Raw genomic sequence first — 19,432 nt, 5'->3', positions numbered from 1 at the left:
CAGTATTTTACCCCATGGTAAGGGGGTAACCCAATGTATGTCCTCCCCCCATCCACCCTCCCATTCTTGGTAGATCTGGACTCCAGATGCCTGGCCTCATAGCACTGAGGCAACTTAGCCTTTCAGCTGTCTCCTGCAGAATCAGCAAATGACCCAAAGGGGAAGCAATACTAAACACTGTACTCACCTCCCTGAGATTCCTTTCTCTCTTGGATTCTGGTTTAGTAATGCTTTTCTTTTTCATAAGCTTTAGTGTGGATTACTGCCTTAAGTTTTTACTGTTAAATGATTATTTTCATAGTAGCATATAGATAAATACTTTGCATTTGTGATGCATGAAAACACAGTTAATGCCTTTATTATTGTTTCAGTATTATTCACCCTTACTTTAAGGTCTCTGTTATATTGATATAAATCTATAATGTTAACTTTATTTTAAAATCTGTTTGCTTTCCTGATAGAAGGAAACAAAGTTCATATAGAAGTAAAAGAAAACCCTGAAGAGGAGGAGGAAGAGGAAGAAGAGGAGGAAGAAGAAGAAGAGAGTGAAGAGGAAGAAGAAGAGGAAGGAGAAAGTGAAGGCAGTGAAGGTGATGAGGAAGATGAAAAGGTGTCAGATGAGAAGGATTCAGGGAAAACATTAGATAAAAAGCCAAGTAAAGAAATGAGCTCAGACTCTGAATATGACTCTGATGACGATCGCACTAAAGAAGAAAGGGTTTATGACAAAGCAAAACGGAGGATTGAGGTATCTATTTTTTCTTTTCTCTTTACTCTTCCTTCCCACTCCTTCTCTACAACTAAAGGTTTTGAGTAGACTTTTAAAAATATATTCTTAAGAGCAGTATCTTGTCCAATTTTTGTATTGTTGAAACATAATAGGTCTTTGACACTGGTCTAAACCAAAGACCTCCCTTCCTTACCTAAGTCAGAATGGTGACTACCTCATCATTTTTTTCTAATTTCCTCCAAATTTTAATGTTCTCTTTAAGTGATGGTTTATAGGTATGCAGACATATTCTGAGCATATGCCCTCTAGTTATAAACATCACATATTTAGGTTGGTCAGTAGGGGGCATCTGATCCCTTCAGTTGTTTAAGTCTGGCAGGTTGGAAAGGCTTCTATTTGTAAAGTTCACATACCAAGACTTTCAGAGAAAGTTTTCTTTAATTCTGTCAGCTTAGTGTAAATAATACATTAAAACTACTTTAGTTTGCTTGAGAATACTAAACTATTTTAAAGCTAAAAAACTATTTTAGCTTTCCTTTTCATTATCTTTTCATGTATAATTAATTTTTCAATTTTTTGTTTTAATACCTATATATCAGCATTTGCTTTTTCCTTCTGTAAAGTCTAGATAGGGATAAGTTGTCTGACTTCCTTAAGGACTATGAGGGTCTGTTTGTCTAAATTAGGGTTTCCCAACCCCAGAACTGTTGACATTTTGGGGCCAGATGATTCTGTTGTGGGGGACTGTCTTCTTGATTGTAGGATGTTGAGCCACATCCGAGGCCTCAATCCCACTAGATGCCAGTAGCATTCTCCTCCCTTCCCCCAGTTATGCCGCTGTCTCTTCCCACAGCACTTACTCAAACCAACTCGCTTCCTCTATACTCATGTTTGAAAAAGTGGTGAAATATTTATACTGTGTTTGCTAATTTAAAAAAAAACAAAATGGTTATAAGGCAGAAAGTAAAAGTTCCCACATTATCCCACTCCCGAGATTTGTTAGTAGTTCTGTGCATGAGCTTCAGGTTTTTAAAAACAAAGTTAGATAATAGATTTTTTAGATAATCTATTTTTATTTTATGTAATGATTTGCTGTGGACCTCTTAGCTATAAACACTTTTGTTGAGGTATGATTTACGCACCATAAGATTTACGCATTTTAAGTATACATTTCAGTGAAGTTTACGTTGACAGAGTTGTGCAGCCATCACCACAACCCTACTTTGGAATATTACCATTGCTCACAAGAGAGATTCCTTGTGCCAATTTGTGGTCATTCACCATTCCCAGCCCCAGACAACTTCTAATCTCCTTTGTCTTTATAGATTTGTCTATTCTGGAAACTTCATATAAATGCAGTTGTTTAATATGTGGTCTTTTGTGTTTAGCTTCTTTCACTTAGACTGTTTTTGAAGTTCATTTATGTCATAGCATGTATCAGTACTTTGTTACTTTTTATTAGCAAATAGTGTTTAATTGGATGAATACACCACATTCTGTTATCCGTTCACCAGTTAAAGGACATTTGATTTGTTTCTACTTTTTGGCTATTATGAATAGTTCTACTGTATGAACCTTTGCATGAACATATGTTTTCATTTCTTTGGAATGTCTTCCTTGGAGTAAAATTGCTGAATCCTATGTTAAATTTGTGTTTAACTTTTTCAGAAACTGTTAAACTATTTTCCAAAGTGGCTGCACAATTATAGATTCCCACCAGTTGAGAGTTCCAGTTTCTCTGCATCCTCACTAACTCTTCTTGTCGTCTGCCGTTTCAGAGATCTAACTTTTGGTTTCATTGCATTTTCTGTTTTCTCTTTATTTTTATTCTGATAAAACTTATTTTATCCACTAGCATATGGTCTTTTCTGGAGAATGTTTCTTGTGCACTTAGGAAGAATTGTATATTCTGCTGTCAGTGGGCCCAGTGTTCAGTTAGGTTAATTCGATTAATGGTGTCTAAATTTTCTGTATACTTGCTCATTTTCTGTCTAGTTTTGCTATGCATTACCAAAATCCCCAGATTATGTTATTGAATTATATATTTCTTACTTCAGTGCCATCAGTTTTTTCTTTATTATTTTGGAGCCCAGTTAAGTATGTTTATTCTCGTTATATCTTCTGAGGATATAAATCTGTCTCTGTTGTCTCTAATAACATTGACTTGTCAATGCCTACCTTAGCTGTCTTGTTCCACAAACATCCCTGTTAAATTTCTGGCTGATCTTCCAGATTATATCTTGCCCCACTGATATTAAGATCTTAGTCTAGTTGTGATTTTAGTTTGCTGGTGAGATCATTGCTGTTTTGTTTTTAATTATTTTAAAATTTAAAAAAAAATTTTTTTTCCATTATGAATATTCATGAGATGCAAACCTGATTGTCACCACTTGTGCCTAAGATGTGATGGCAAGATCCATACTGGCAGCATGCCCATTACTACAAATTGTGATGATACCCCATGTCCCCCCCCAACTGTCCCTGACCTCCCCCCCACTCCCCCTCACTCCCCCTTTCCCCATTCCACTTTGTATCCCTAGGTATGCTTTCTCCCTCTGTAAGTCCAACACACCACTGTGGTCTTTCCTTCCTTCTTTCTCTGTTAGCTCCCTCTTATGAGTGAGTACATGCGATATTTATCCCCCTGTGCTTTGCTTATTTCACTCAATATAAGTTTCTCCAGGCTCATCCATGTTGTTGCAAATGGAAGAATTTCATTCTTTTTTATGGCAGAGTAGTATTTCATGGTGTATATGTACCACATTTTCCTTATCCAGTCGTCCATCGATGGACATTTAGGTTGGCTCCATATCTTGCCTACTGTAAACAGAGCTGCGATGAACATGGGAGTGCGGGTATCCCTTTGACATGATGGTTTCCATTCCTTTGGGTACATACCCAGCAGTGGAGTTGCTGGATCGTATGGAGAATCAACCTGTTTGAGAAACATCCATACCAAAAATCAGTTGCATTTATATTCTCCAGTAATGAGCTAACAGAAAGAGAAATCAAGAAAGTAAGCCCATTTACAACAGTCATGAAAAAAAATACCTAGGAATCAGTTTAACCAAGGAGGTGGAAGATCTCTACAATGAGAACTACAAACTGCTACTGAAAGAAATTAAAGAAGACACAAAAAGATGGAAAGACATTCCATGCTCTTGGACTTGAAGAATTAACATTGTGAAAATGTCTATACTACCCAAAGTGATCTACAGATTCAGTGCAGTCCCCATCAAAATACCAATGACATTCTTCACAGAAATGGAAAAAACTATCTTAACATTAATATGGAACATCAAAAGACCCTGAATAACCAAAGCAATCCTGAGCAAAAAAAAAAAAAAAAAAAAAGATAAAGCCAGAGGCATAACACTACCTGACTTCAAATTATACTACAAAGCTATAGTAACCAAAACAGCATGATACTGGCATAAAAATAGACACTCAGACTAGTGCAGCAGAATAGAGAACCCAGAAGTCATATCTCAGGCTTACAGCCATCTGAAATTTGACAAAGGCAACAAAAACCTACATTGGGGAAAAGACTGCCTCTTCCATAAGTGGTGCTGGGAAAATTGGATATCATACATGGAAGAATGAAACTAGGCATGCATCTCTCACCGTATCCTAAAAGCAACTCAAAATTGATTAAAGACTTAAGTATAAGACCTGAAACTATAAAATTACTGAGAGAAAATGTAGGTAAGAGACTTCAGGAACTAGGTCTGGGCACAGACTTTATGAACATGAGCCCGAAAGCACAGGCAACAAAAGAAAAAATAAGTGGGACTCTATCAAACTGAAAAGCTTCTGCACAGCAAAGGAGACAATCAACAGAATGAAACGACAACCTATAGAGTGGGAGGAAATTTTTGCTAACTATGCATCTGACAAGGGGTTAATATCCATAATATACAAGGAACTCAAGCAATTACACAGTGAAAAACCCCAAATAAACCAATTAAAAAATGGGCAAAGGAGCTGAATAGACATTTTTCCAAAGAAGACATACAGATGGCCAACAGGTACATGAAAAAATGCTCAACATCACTCGTCGTCAGGGAAATGCAAATTAAAACCACATTGAGATATCACCTCACCCCAGTTAGACTAGCTGTTATCAAAAAGATGGAGAATAACAAATGCTGGTGAGGGTGTGGAGAGAAGGGATCACTGATGTTTTTGACAGTGCCCTTGGTTGTGAAATCCCCTGTCCCTCTCTCCTATACCACTTCTGTCCCATGAAGCTGTGGAAGCGGGAGGAGCATGGTGGAGCTGCCCCATAGTAACTCCATAGGTTTCCTTTGCCTATACTGAGGGCTGGGAGATTTTGTTGGATTAAATGTTTCTCAGTTTGATGTATGCCTTTGGCCAATTTCTAGAGTCTTTAAGGTTTTTTTTTGTTTTGTTTTGTTTTTACTATTTTGTCCAGGGTTATAATTTCTTTTTGGGGAAAGGATTTGCTGAGCTCCTCCTCCTGTCATTCAAGAAGTCCTGCCTCAACATGTTTAATAGCTACATTTTGTATTCAGTTTTATAGAAGGATTCTGATTTAACTTTGTATTATTCTCGTTGGGCTGCCATAACGAAATGCCACAGACTGGGTGGCTTAAACAACAGAAATTTATATTCTCACAATTCTTGAGGCTAGAAGTTCAAGATAAATGTGCCATCAGGGTTTGTTTCTGGTGAGGGCTGTCTTCCTGGCTTGCAGAAGTCCACCTTCTTGCTGTGTCTTCACATGGCCTTCTGGGTACGTGAAGAGAGAGATCGAATATCGATCTCTGTTGTCTGTTCCTTTTCTTATAAGGACACCAGTCCTATCGGATTAGGTCCTTTCCCTTATGACCTCATTTAACCTTAATTACCTCCTTACAGGCCCTGTCTCCAAATGCACATTGGAGGTCAGGACTTCAGTTTATAAATTTGGGGGAAATGCAGTGCAGTCCATAACAAACTTTATGGACCCAAAACCTTGGTACATATTACAATTTTCTGAAATTCACTGCTGCTCCTAGGTCAGAATCTCCATTGTGGATAGAGGTTTCTACCTAGATGATTTTTACATGCCAGAAAGGTGTCAGCCGTGGGGTTTGGGAAACTCTCATTAAAAAATCCACAACTAGAAAACATTAAGTGCTTATAAAGTTTCACTATTGTAAAAAAATACAGCAATGAACAAACACTTTTGTACTCACATATTTATACACTTGTCCTTTCATTGCTTCAGTATAAATACTTAGAGGTAGAATTCCTCAATCAACGTTTGTTCCTCATTGTCCTCCAGAAATTTTAACCAAGTGTGAGAAGGACTATTTTCAACCATATTAAATCTAACTAAAGTCATGATGTTCAAATTTGAGTTGTACATACTGTGAGGCTGCTGTGTACTGCTATTTGCTATTAAATAACTTCTACCTTGTGCTCATCACTTGCATCTCACTCTTGACATTCCAAAAAGTTTTTTCATTCTAGTTGCAAAGAAGAATTGTCCCAGTATGTGTTTTTGTTTGGTCCTCGGAATGCTGAAGTATGTAGGTGAATGCTACAAAGAAACACATTGGTTCAAGGAGACACTTTCTCACAGTTACTAGTGTCCATGGGAGTGGTAGTGCCTTGGGATGGCAGGAAATGTCATTGGACTTATTAAAGCTGAGGCTTAAATAAACACTCTTCTCATTGAGAGGTTTTATAGCATTTGTACATTGGACAAAAGTGTGAAATAAATTGCTTTCAAAAATCTTTATTTTCTTAGGTTTTAGTGAATTTTTTAAAAAATCCAACAGTTCACCTCTTTTTATGTAAACCCCCACATAAATTGGGGGTTGTACTATATAGTCAGTGTGATGGAAAGATCAATTCTTTTTCTGTATTTAATTATAGTTCATTAAGTTAGCTGTGTACAACAGTGTTCAGAAAGTTTGAGGCAACACATTACACCATTCCTATTTACATCTAGCAGTGCTACTCTGAAATCTATCTGAAACAGATTTCTCCTTGTCCAAAGGTGCTGTTATGGGAATTAGATTATAAAGTTCACATTGTAAAATACAATTATGTGTAGTCAAACCAACAAAGAACTTGGATGTAGGTTGTGGCATTCGCTTGTCAAGGAAAAATAATTTAAAAATATAATGATGGTTTGAAATAAAATTTAATTTTGTGATTTTTTTTTTTTTCATTTCTAGAAACGGCGACTTGAGCATAGTAAAAATGTAAATACAGAAAAGCTAAGAGCCCCTGTTATCTGTGTACTTGGACATGTGGACACAGGGAAGACCAAAATTCTAGATAAAGTAAGAAGATATAATGTGTTGATTTAACTTTTAAAACGAGTGAGGCTTATAAAAACATTAAAAACCCATAGCACATACAGGCAATTCTGTTTACAATAAATAAGTTGCTAATTTCTTACTGCTTTTGCTTCTATCATTTTCCATATCGAAGTACCTATCTGAATTTGCTGTCTTCTCACAGCTCCGTCACACACATGTACAGGATGGTGAAGCAGGTGGTATCACGCAGCAAATTGGGGCCACCAATGTTCCCCTTGAAGCTATTAATGAACAGACTAAGATGATTAAAAATGTAAGTACGTTGTATTTCATATATGTTAATCTCTAACAGAAATAAAGATGTAAATTATTTCAAACAGAAGAGCAGAGACTAGTATGACCTATGTGCTCCCATTCAGAATTAACATATGTACTATTTTGTCTTATTTTTCCCCAGATCTTTCTAAGAAATAAAACATTATATAATTGTAGGAGCCCTCACATTCCATTTGTTTCCCTCTCTGTCCAAGAGGCAACCACTGTGCTAAAGTTAGTCATTCCCCTCTGTGTTTTAACTGTTACCATAGATATCCGTGCTTAAACATTCTGTTCCCTCACCCATCTTTTTTTGTTTCAAATTGGTTACCTTTTCTTTATATCCTATATTTTCTCTGCTTGTTTGGGGATATTCAGTTTATTTATATTAAATGTAACAGAATAAGAAAAATGTAGGGTTTAATCAATCATTATAAAGCATACACCCTTTAAGTGTTACTTTGTTAGGAGATAGAACCCTGCCAGTTACCTCAGAAGCCCATCAGATGTCCCTTCCCAATCAAAACCCTCTTCTTCACCCACAGGTAACTTCTAAGCTGATGTCTACCTTTTAAAGTGTTTGGGGTTGCAAAATATTGATGTTTAATCCCATCATCCAGCTTCCTTTATTTAATGGGTTCTGTACAGAAACTTTACTTAATCTACTATTTGATTACTCATTGATAGTATAGATAAGAAAGCCAAAATTAATGCTTGATTCTTTACCTTTATTTACCAGCTTTTATATGAGATTGACCAATTTGATTTTGTTTTGTATCATTTTGAAATTATGGATTTAAACTTATTTACTGCATTTCAATTCATTTCAGTTATCATTGTGCTGAGATAGTCTCATCTTTGCCCAGTTGTCAGCTCCTGAGTCTTTTTGATACATTTTTAGTAGTCCTAGTTTTTTGTTGCATCCATGCTGTCTGGTATTGCAGGATACTCCAGGCTCATCTGAGATAGAAACTGCCCCAGACGTGGAACTGAGTCTTATAATATAGAATTCCTAAGTTCCACTATCACAGAGGGTGAGAATGTATATTTGGAACTAGAAAGCAATAAATTGGAAAACAAACAGTATTTATTATTACATGCTAGTGTGTCCCTTTATTCCTTATTTAGTCTTGCTTCTGCATCTAAAAAGAGTCTATGAGCTTTGCTTTTCAGTTTTTGTTTTGTTTGTTTGAGATTAGGTTTTATGAAAGCTCATTTTCTAGTAGATTTCTAAGTAAGGAATTATGGGAAAAATATTCTATGAGTTTTTGAATACTAAAGAGTTATTTTGTGGCCTTCATACTGGAAAGTTGGATAGTCACATTTCTTAAGTATGTGGTCCTTTTGTATCTTGGTGTTGGTTGTTCTGGGTCAGTTTTCCAGTTATGTGGTGTTCTATTTTAATGTGTAGTTTTAAATCTTTATTTTTGGACAGTTTTCTTGAATTACAGTTTTTCAAATTTATAATTTAAAATTTATTTCATTGTATTTTAAATAGTATTTCCATGTGTTAGTCATTGGAGGATTCATAACAGCCTATTCCACCAGAATTGCCAGAACTTAAAATCTTGTGTTATTAAAAAGCAAGATTATTGTTAGGCCTGTATTATTAAAGTTCTCAGGGTAATCTTTATATGACAATGGTAATTATTTCCTGTTTTTATTCAAGACACTGAAGTGGAAATAATTATGGTGCTCAGTGAGTGTTAAGACCACCAGAATGCAGATTTGAAGCATTTTACATTTGAATCATTTTGATATAGATTAGGAGATAAAATTTTGAAAAATCACTGGAAGATTAGCAAAATATATAGATACGCATAATAAAAGTTGTTCGTGTGAGAGATTTGTTGGTCAGTACTACTTTTTAGGTTAAAGGGAATATCCAAGTGAGGTTGGTTGTGATGTTGTTTCTGTTCATTAATGTGCTTTTGTCCAGAAAATACTGTTTATGACATTATTTGAATAAAAGCAGGGTATATATTTATTCTTTAACATTTTTGATCAATGTGGAAATGTTCTTTAAAACATACTTTGGGATATTTTTGTGAGTTTAGAATGCTTTAAAATTAGAGTGGATAAATTTTCCAAATACTGAAAAATCCCCTTACATGTCAACTTTTTATAGGTAAGCTAACTGCTCTGTCACTTATATCATCACTTAATTATCTGCTCAAATGTAGACTACACCACAGTTTTACGACCTTAAGGGTATATTTTCTCATTTTATTTTTTCTGCAAAACTCTTTTTGATATTAATGAAAATATTAACTGTCATGCTTTGCTACTTGACTTCCTAATTGTTTTAAAACTGTTCATTTGGAAAAGGGAGTGGTGATAAATTTTCAAGTTTTCATGGTATTTTTTCCCATGTTTCTAGTTTGATAGAGAGAATGTTCGGATTCCAGGAATGCTGATTATTGATACTCCTGGGCATGAGTCTTTCAGGTAAGACCAATTTGAGTCTTTTGTCATCAAGCAAACTGCTTGAAAATCATTATGTCTGAAAGTTCAGTGGAGTTATTAACCTTTGGGTAGTAACTTGGTCCCTGTAACTATCAAGCCTCCTCTGTAACTACTCCTTTGGGTAGTAACTTGGTCCCTGTAACTATCAAGCCTCCTCAAGCCTCATTGATTTAGTAATGCTTTATTTGGATACTTGTTTTTATTTAATAGAGGGAAGTCTTTTCTATTTTGAAAAAGCACCTCCTTAATGTGGCATTCAGAGCAAATCCTAATATGAGGGTATCTCAAACAGTTCATGGAAATATTCATATTATCTTTCAATTCTATTTTTCCATGAAGTTTTTGAAGTACCCTCATATGTGCCTGGGCTCTATCTCCTCTGAAACCCGTTGCAAGTAGAATATTACACTGTTGTCTCTTGGCCATATTTTTTAACACAAAAAACCTGGTCAGTAAAATTGGCAAAATATTAGAGTAACTTCTGGAACTAATTCATTTCCAACTTATATCAATTCAGTTTGTCAGATGAGCATTTGGCAAGTTAAGGACTAATAGCGCTTGAGTAATTTAATGCATATACTTAATTTTGTTCTTTTTGTTTAGGTTTTACAGAGAATTAAAAATTTAAGTTTAAGAAAAGTGTTAATTTCAAGATTTTCTATTTATACATCTTTTCCTCTTTTTAACAGTAATCTGAGAAACAGAGGAAGCTCTCTCTGTGATATTGCCATTTTAGTTGTTGATATTATGCATGGTTTGGAGCCCCAGACAATTGAATCTATCAACCTTCTCAAATCTAAAAAATGTCCCTTCATTGTTGCACTCAATAAGGTAAGTGCTCCTTCTGAAAAATATAACTGAGAAAATGTGCTAATTAATTTTTTGTGATTAAAAAAATAGTATAGCTTGTAAGAAAATGTACTCTATGCTAAGTATACAGTTTGATGTGCTTTGACACATTTATATATGCATACAGCCACTACATTCAGAGTATAGGCCATATCCATTTTCCTAGAAAGTTTTCTTATGTTCCTTTTCAGTGCTCTCTGATCCCAGACAAACACTGATCTTCTTTCTGACACTATAGACTAGTTTTGCCTGTTTTATAATTTCATATAAATGGAATAATAAAGTGTGCGATCTTTTGAGTCTGGCATTTATTGGTTACTCATATTATTATAGCTTTATTCATGTTGTTGCACGTATCATGGGTTGTTCCTTTTCTTGCTGAGTAACATTCCATTATCTGAATAATGCCACACTTTATTCATCCATTTACCTCTTGAAGGACATTTGTATTGATTCCATTTTGAGGTTATTTATAATAAAGTGGCTATGAACATATCTATTCAAGTCTTTGTGTAGACATTTGCTTTTGTTTCCTTTGAGTAAATACTCAGGAATAGAATTGCTGCATCATATGGTATGTGTGTGCTTAACTTTATGAGAAACTAACAAATTTTTCCAGAGATTATATTATTTTACATTTTTACCAGCATTGTGTAAGATTAATTTCTGCACATCCTTGAACACTTGCTCTACCTTTAGCATTCTAATAGGAGTGTAGTGCTAAATTATTGGTTTAATTTGCATTTCCACAGTGACTAATGGCATTGAGCATTTTTTCATGCACTTGTGTTCGTAGAGATAGCAGTATCTCTATTTCTTTGAAGAGTCTGTTCACAATCCTCTACTCTTTATCAGATTGTTTGTTGTCTTATTATTGAGTTTTAAGAGTTCTTTATATACTTCCAAAGTAACTCCTTTGTCAGTGATCTGTATTGTGGATACATTCTTATAGTCTAGGACTTGGTATCTCGTTTTCTTTCTTTTTTTTTGGCAGCCAGCAGGTATGGTTTACATTTTTTCTATATGAATGTCCAGTGATGTAAAAACCCTTTGTTGAAAAGATTATACTTTTCCTTATAGAATTACTTTGGAATCTATCAAAAATTAATCAACCATATGAGTGTACTTCAAAAAGTTTTTGGAAAAGTAGAATTAAAACATAATATGAACCCTTCCGTGAACTTTTTGAAGACCCCTTGTATGTCTGTTTCTAGAATTTATCTTATGTTTCATTGAACTATGCCACTACTACGCTATATTGATTATTGTAGCTTCATAGTAAAATCTTGAAAATGGTAGTGGTAAGTCTTTCAACTTTGCTTTTGTTCCTCAAAATTGTTTTGGCTATTTTAGGTCCTTGAATTTCAATATAAAGTTCAGAATCAGCATGTTAGTTTTTACAGAAAGGCTTCTGGGATTTTTATTGGGATTGCATTTAATTTGTAGATACATTTTGAGAGAATTGACATTTTAGCAATATTGAGTCTTCTGATTAATGAACATGGTATCTCTCTACATTTACTTAGATATTGTTTACTTTCTGTTGGCAATATTTTATAGTTTTATTGTCCACAGTTTGTCCCTATTTTTCTACAATTATCCCTAAGTATTTAATGGTTTTGATGCTATTGTATTTAAAATTTTTAAATGCATTTTAAAAATTTAAATTTCCAACTGTGTGTCACTTTGATGTAGACAGTTAACTTTTATGTATTTACTTTGTGTCTTGTGGACCTTGTTAAAATTCACTGATTAGGCCTTGTAGATTCTTTTTTATTTTATTTTATTTTATTTTTATTTTTTATTTTATTTTTTGTCTTTTTCGTGACCGGCACTCAGCCAGTGAGTGCACCAGCCAGTCCTATATAGGATCCGAACCCGCGGCGGGAGCGTCGCTGCGCTCCCAGCGCCACACTCTCCCGAGTGCGCCACGGGCTCGGCCTGTAGATTCTTTTTTTTAAGATACAGGTTGAGTATCCCTAATTTGGAAATTTGAAATGCTCCAGATTCCAAAATTTTCTGAGTTCCAACATGACGCTCAAAGGAAATGGTCATTGGAGCATTTCCTCCTCTGTTTTCCGATGAGGGATGCTTAACCAGTGTATATTCAGCAGATATTCCAAAATCTGAAAAAATCTAAAATCTGAATCACTTCTGGTCCCAAGTATTTCAGGTAAGGGATACTCAGCCCGTAATGTGGAATTTTCTGTGTACATGTTTATGTTACCCACGTATAAATAACAGTATTTTTTTCTTTATCTTTATGCTTTGAATATCTTTTTTTTCTTCCTTATTGCACTAATTAGACCTTCTAGAACAATGCTGAATAGAAGTGATAACAGTAGATATCCTTGCCTTGTTCCTGATTTTAGGGAGAAAGTGCTCAGTCTTTCAGTCTTTTACCATTAAGTACAATTTCAGATATAGGTTTTATTGTAAATGTGCTTTAAGTTGAGGACATTTCCTTCTATTCCTAGGTTGCTTAGAGTATTCAGTGGGATTTTTGGTTGTTTGTTTGTTTTTAAACCATGAATGGTTGTTGATTTTGTCAGATTATTTTTCTGCATATATTGAGATTCCAATGTGGCTTTTCTCCTTCATTTTGTTAAAAACATAAATTACTCTTGACTTTTTTTTTCTAAGTGATAAACCAACCTTGCATTACTGGAATAAACCACTCTTGGTCATCATGTATTATCCTTTTGGCATATTGATAGGTTCGATTTTGCTAGTATGACAGTACTTCAGAAAGCTTTTTGAAATATTCATATCTTTTAATTCCATTTTCCATGAACTTTTCAAAGTACCCTCATGCAGTTGACCCTTGAACAACATGGCGGTTATGGGCACTCACCCCCTGTGCAGTTAAAAAATTTGCATGTAACTTTTTACTCCCCCAAAACTTGACTACTGGTGGCCTACTTTTGACCAAATAAGCCTTGCCAATACCATGAACAGTCAATTACTACTTATTTTGTATGTTGTATATATTATATAATGTATACTTACAATGGAGTAAGCTAGAGTGGAGAGGATGTTATTGGGAAAATAAGGAAGAGAGGATACATTTGCAGTTCTTTTTGTTGTTGTTTATTAATATTACTACTTTTTTTTTTTTTTTTTACGTTCAATGATGTTGCGGAGCAGTTACGGGGGAGAGGGAGATGGGAAAGGGAAAGGAAATAGCATCGGAGGAGGAAGGAGGAGGGAGGGGCGGGGTTGATGCCTGTGGTACTGCCCTCATTCCTGCATGGGAGACCAGGGGGCTTCCAGCAGTGGCTTGGTCATTGCCAGGCTGGGTGCAGATGTTAGAGGGGTGTGGCTGAAGCCCTGGCCCCCCCTACCACCCCAGATCAGGAGCCCGGGGTGCTTCCTGCAGCAGCTCGGTGGTCATTTTGGGCTGGTTGCAGGTGTGTGTGTGGAGGTGGTGGCACGTGGCTGAGGCCTGAGGCCCCCTGGCCCTCCCTGGCTTGGTAGCCCAGGGGACTTCCAGTCCTTCTAGGTTTTGTAGGTTTTCTTTGGTGATGAGAAACCTTTACTAGTTAATATTAAACTTTGTCTCTGGTCTGTGGGTATTTTGTTTTTTCTTTCAGTTCAATGTTGGATTATTTACTGTTCCTACCACTTAAAAAATCTACACTGGAATTAATTTGTTGTCCTTTGCTTACTTCTAAAATGGAGGAACTTCCTGTGGGGACCAGCACTTGAGCTGTGTGGTTGAGCTAAATTGCTGCTTTGCTGCCGATTCCCTAGGGAAGGCTTTTTGTGCAGCTTGGGTTTTAATGATTGACTTTATCATGCTTCCAGGACTCGTGAGATCCAGTACACCTGGGTTGTATAGAAGCTCTAGTCTGAGCCTGAGTCTTTAAAGTGAATTGCACCCCCTGCAGTTCTGTATTACTGACCAGTCTCCACTGAGTGGTCCTGTGATGATTGGGGGGCAGATCGGCTCTCCTTGCTGTGCCCCAGTGTTCTCCCAGTGGGCCTGTCTCCTCCCATTGCCCACACTCCAAACACTTGACTTACGAGCTTCTGATGGCTCCTTTTTTTCAGTTGTTGTGGCGCCTCAATCCTATGTGGGTCTGTAGGAACCCTATTAGTAGTCTTGCTGGCCTGGGGGCCACCAAGGCCCTCTTCTCCCCTGCGGACTCCAAGCAACTCCATCCAAGGGTCACAGCTGCAGCTTTTGCCAGCTCCAGCTCCATGTGCTCACCAGCTCCAGCCTTAAAGCAGCCAGGGCTTGAAACAGTCGGAGCGGTTCTTTCTTTTTCTCATCGTGGCTTCTCCCACCTTCATGCACTCTGTAGGTCTCTTCTCCTCTTCCCCTGATCACTGGTGACCCCAGCTTCGCTGTTGTTGCTTTTTTATAGTTGTAAATTGGTTGATTTGTGGGAGAGAGTGATGCTGGGGACTGTCTATTCCACCATCTTGACCCGAAGCCCATTTGCAGTTCTGTACTATATTTATTGACACAGTGGGACTGTGGGATTACATCATCTGTTTATGGGATGGGTTGTCTGCCATACCTATATCAGTCAGTGTTTCTGGGCTACACAGTTGGTCTATGAATTTTTTCAGGTTGTCGTGAATCTCCAAAAGGTTTTCCAATGTATTTGTTGAAAGGGATCTGCATACAAGTGGATCTGCACAGTTCATACCCATGTTGTTCAAGGGTCAACTGTATTTTGTTGAAGATTTTTGTGTCTGTTCATGATGATATTGGTATGTAATTTTCTTAACAATAATTTTAGTCTGGTTTTGATATCAGAGTTGGCAAATAAGGTAAGTTGAAAAGTGTTTCCTCCTCTATTTTCTAAACGTGTGTAGGAATAGTATTTATTCTTTAAGAGTCTGATAGAATTCACCAGTAAAGCCCACATCAGCATGAAATGTCATAAGTGGGTTTAAAGCTGTTTAGGGTTTTTTTTCTTTTGTCAGTTTAGAAATTAGAATCATTCAATAAACTAGCTTCTGGTTTTATTGATATTCTTTTCTAAAATAAGCCTTTAAAGGTATTACTATCCCTCTAAGCACTGCTTAGAAATGTTTTTATCATCATTTGGTCAAAATATTTTCTGATTTATCTTGTGACTTTCTTTGACCCATTTATTATTTAGAAGAATGTTGTTTCGTTTTTAAATATTTAGGGATTTTTTTTTTTTTACAGATATTTCTAATTTAATTCCATTGCGGTTTGAGAATGTATAACGTATGATTTTGTTTCTTCTAAATTTATTGACATTTGTTTTATTGTTCACCTTATGATCAGTCTTGATGTATGTTCTCTTTCACTTGAAAAGAATGTTTTCTGCTTTTGTTGGGCCAGATGTTCTTTACATAACAATTAGGTCAAGTTTGTTGATAGGGTTATTTGATTTTTCTGTATCCCTACTGATATTTAGTCTTTTAAAAAAATTACTGAGATAGAAGTGTTGCACTCTTCAGCTATAATTGCAGATTTGTCTATTTCTCCTTTCAGTTCTGTACATTTTTGCCTCATGTATTTTGAATATCTCTAATTAAGTGCATACATACTTAAGGTTGTTATTTCTTCTTGGTGCATAGACCTTTCTTTCTTTTTTTAAAATCATTTCTAAGTCCATCTTTGTCCCTGTTAATATAATTTGTCCTCAAGTCTACCTTGATATTAATGTAGCTACTTTAGCTTTCTTATTATTGTTTGCATGACGTCTTTTTACTTTTCATGTCTTTGTTTCTTCATATTTAATGTGCATTTATTATAGACAGCATTTTTGGATCTTTCTGTTTTGTCCAGGGCAATAATTAATCTGCATCTTTTAATTATCTAAACCATTTACATTTATCATATATTATCAGCATACTTAGATTTAATTGTACCATGTTTCTATTTGTTTTCTGTTTCTTTCAAATGAACTTTGTTCTTTTTCTTTATTTTCCTGCCTTTTGGGGGGGATTAATTGCATATTTTTTAGTGTTCTGTTTTATTGCCATTATTGGATTATTAGCTATATCTCTTATTTTTTTAGTGGTTGCTCTAGGGTTTACAACATGCATTTTTAACTTAAACTCTACCTTCATATAATGTTATATCCCTTTATGTATTGTAAGAACCTTACAGCAGTGTACAGATGGTTCAGAACTTACAATGTTTTCTACTTTAGGATGGTGCAAAAGCAGTACAATATTGTCTCATAATATGCTAGGCAGCTGCAGCAAGCTGCAGCTTCCAGTTACCTCCCAGTCAGCTGCACAATCGCAAGGACAAACAACTGATACTCTGCAGTATACAGATGCTCCTTAACTTACAATGGGGGTTACATCCTGATAAACTCATGCTTTGTAAATATTGTGAATCAAAAATACGTTTAATACTCCTAACCTACTGAACGCAGCCTAGTCTACCTTAAACGTGTTCAGAACACTTACAGTAGCCTACACTTGGGCAAAGTCATCTAACAGAAAGCTTGTTTTATAATAAAGTGTTGAATGTCTTATCTAATTTATTGAATACCGTACTGAAAGTGAAAAACAGAATGTTGTATGGGGACTTGAAGTACAGTTTTCTACTGAATGCGTATCGCTTTCCCACCACTGTATCCCACTGTAAAATTGAAAAATCCTAAGTCAAACCATTGTAAATCAGGGACTGTCTGTCTGTACTGTGTTACCAGATGATTTTCCCCAACTGTAGGCTAATGTTAGTGTTCTGAGCGTGTTTAAGTAGGCTATGATATTCAGTAGGTTAGGGGTATTAAATGTATTTTTGGCTTAAGATATTTTCAACTTATGGTTGGTTTATCAGGATGTAACCCCATTAAAAGTAGAGGAGCATCTGTACCACTGTTTCCCTCCTCGTTGTCTGTGCTGTTGTTTGGCTACATTTTACTTTAAATATCATAAACCCACAATTCATTATTTTTGCTTTTAACAATTAACTTTTAAAGAAAATAAGTCTTTGTGTTTACCCATATATTTACCATTTTGGTTCTTTTCATATCTTTGTGTAGAGCCAAGTTTCCTTCTGATACCATTTTTGTTTTGCCCAAAAAGCTTCTTTTAACCTTTTTAAATGTTAGGACTGGACACAAATTCTCTCAGCTTCTATTTTTCTGAAAAATTTACTTCACCTTCATATTTGAAGAATTTTTTACTAGGTATAGAATTTTCACTTTAAAAAAAACATTTTTTCCCTTCATTATTGCTTTCTGGCTTTTGTCTGTAAGTCATTCTTTGTTCTCCTCTATGTAGTGGCCTTTGGCTGCTTTTTTTTTTTTTTTTTTTTCCCTTTTGAGATGACTGATAAGGGGATCTTAACCCTAAATTTTGGTGTTACCAGCACTACGCTCTCCCAAGTGAGCCATGGGCCGGCACTTGGCTGCTTTTAAGACTTATTTTCTCGTTAAGGGTTTTTATCAATGTGGTTATGTAATAGCTTTCTTTATTTTTCACCATGCTTGGGTTTTATTGAATTTCTTGGATTTATGGGTTTAGGGTCTTGATCAAATTTTTTAAATTCCTGGTTGTTTTTTCTTCAGGTATTTTTTCTTCTCTGTTTCCCTGTTCTTTTCTTTATTTAATAGACTTCTAGGACTTTTCTAGGATTCCACAGTTCCTTCTCTTAATTTTGTCCCATAGCTGACTGAAGTTTTTTTTTTTTCTTTCCTCCATCCTTTTTTCTCTGTATGCTTCAGTTTGGATAGTTTTTATTGCTGTATCCTCAGTATAATTAATCTTTTCTTCTGCAGACATAATTTGCTGTTAAACTCATCCAGTGAATTTTTCATTTCATAATATATGTATTTTTTAGCTACAGAAGTTCTGGGATTTTTTTTTAGTTGTTGAGTATATTTATAATAATTATTTTAAGGGCCTCACCTTTGTCAGAATGGTTTTATTTCTACTTACTGAGTTTTCTCCTTAGTAGCGTTCAGATTGGTCTACGTTTTTATATTATCACCCTAGACTGAGCCCCCAAATTATGCTTTTTGATTTGTTTTTCTGGCAACTGGCCAGTACAGGGACCAAACCCTGGACCTTGGTGTTATCAGCACCACGCTCTAACCAGCTGAGCTAACTGGCCAGTTTCTTTGTTTGTTTTGGCTATTAATTTTCCTTTCTTCTAGACTCTTGTTGAAAAGTGAGGGAAAATAGGTTCTGTCATACACTGAACAGATTTAATCCTAATTTGAGCAGTAATTTAAATGAGCTGTTCTCTGAAATAGGAAATAATTGATTTTGTAGTCTTCTGGTGTATAATTTTCCTCATCATGGTATTTGCTGTTATTAATCCCTATTCCTGTCTGCTACTTTACAAATTTCAGATTTAAGAGGAGGTGCAGTTAAACAGTCTGTAAGAGGCTTTTGTAGTATAAAATATCTGAATAATACACAGTTTTCTATGTGTGTATATAGGAATATATATGTATTAGGAATTTTCTGGAGCTATTAATCTTAAATTCTTGGATGTTCTAAATTTTTTAGAGATTTTTTTATGGAAAAACTTTTTCAGATCGATAGGTTATATGATTGGAAAAAGAGTCCCGACTCTGATGTGGCTGCTACTTTGAAGAAGCAGAAAAAGAATACAAAAGATGAATTTGAGGAGCGAGCAAAGGCTATTATTGTGGAATTTGCACAGCAGGTAAAAAAGCTGTCTCTTCTTAATATAGAGTCTGTCTCATACAATATTTTTTCTTTTATTACATTATCTTTATAATGAAGTCAGCATTTTTATTAATACTGGTTCTGTTCCCCTATTAATGGCAATTAGTATTTTTTAAATTCTTTTTCCTTTATTCCTTTTTTTTAATAT

At 35.4% G+C, this 19,432-nt stretch overlaps 1 protein-coding gene across 1 annotated transcript in view; it reads left to right on the top strand.

The window, feature by feature from the left end:
* The window catches only part of EIF5B (eukaryotic translation initiation factor 5B), a 67,756-nt gene that overhangs the window by 39,347 nt on the left and 8,977 nt on the right, over positions 1 to 19,432 (top strand). Inside the window, exons 10-15 of the mRNA XM_063078833.1 lie at positions 462 to 748; positions 6,922 to 7,029; positions 7,211 to 7,321; positions 9,704 to 9,771; positions 10,479 to 10,620; positions 19,130 to 19,261. Of these exons, the coding sequence (XP_062934903.1) occupies positions 462 to 748; positions 6,922 to 7,029; positions 7,211 to 7,321; positions 9,704 to 9,771; positions 10,479 to 10,620; positions 19,130 to 19,261 (848 nt within the window). The remainder of the gene's footprint in view (positions 1 to 461; positions 749 to 6,921; positions 7,030 to 7,210; positions 7,322 to 9,703; positions 9,772 to 10,478; positions 10,621 to 19,129; positions 19,262 to 19,432) is intronic.

The sequence above is a fragment of the Cynocephalus volans genome, chromosome 14 (assembly GCF_027409185.1).
Source record: "Cynocephalus volans isolate mCynVol1 chromosome 14, mCynVol1.pri, whole genome shotgun sequence".
Taxonomy (NCBI): Eukaryota; Metazoa; Chordata; class Mammalia; order Dermoptera; family Cynocephalidae; genus Cynocephalus; species Cynocephalus volans.
This window is presented reverse-complemented; position numbering and strand designations above follow the sequence as displayed.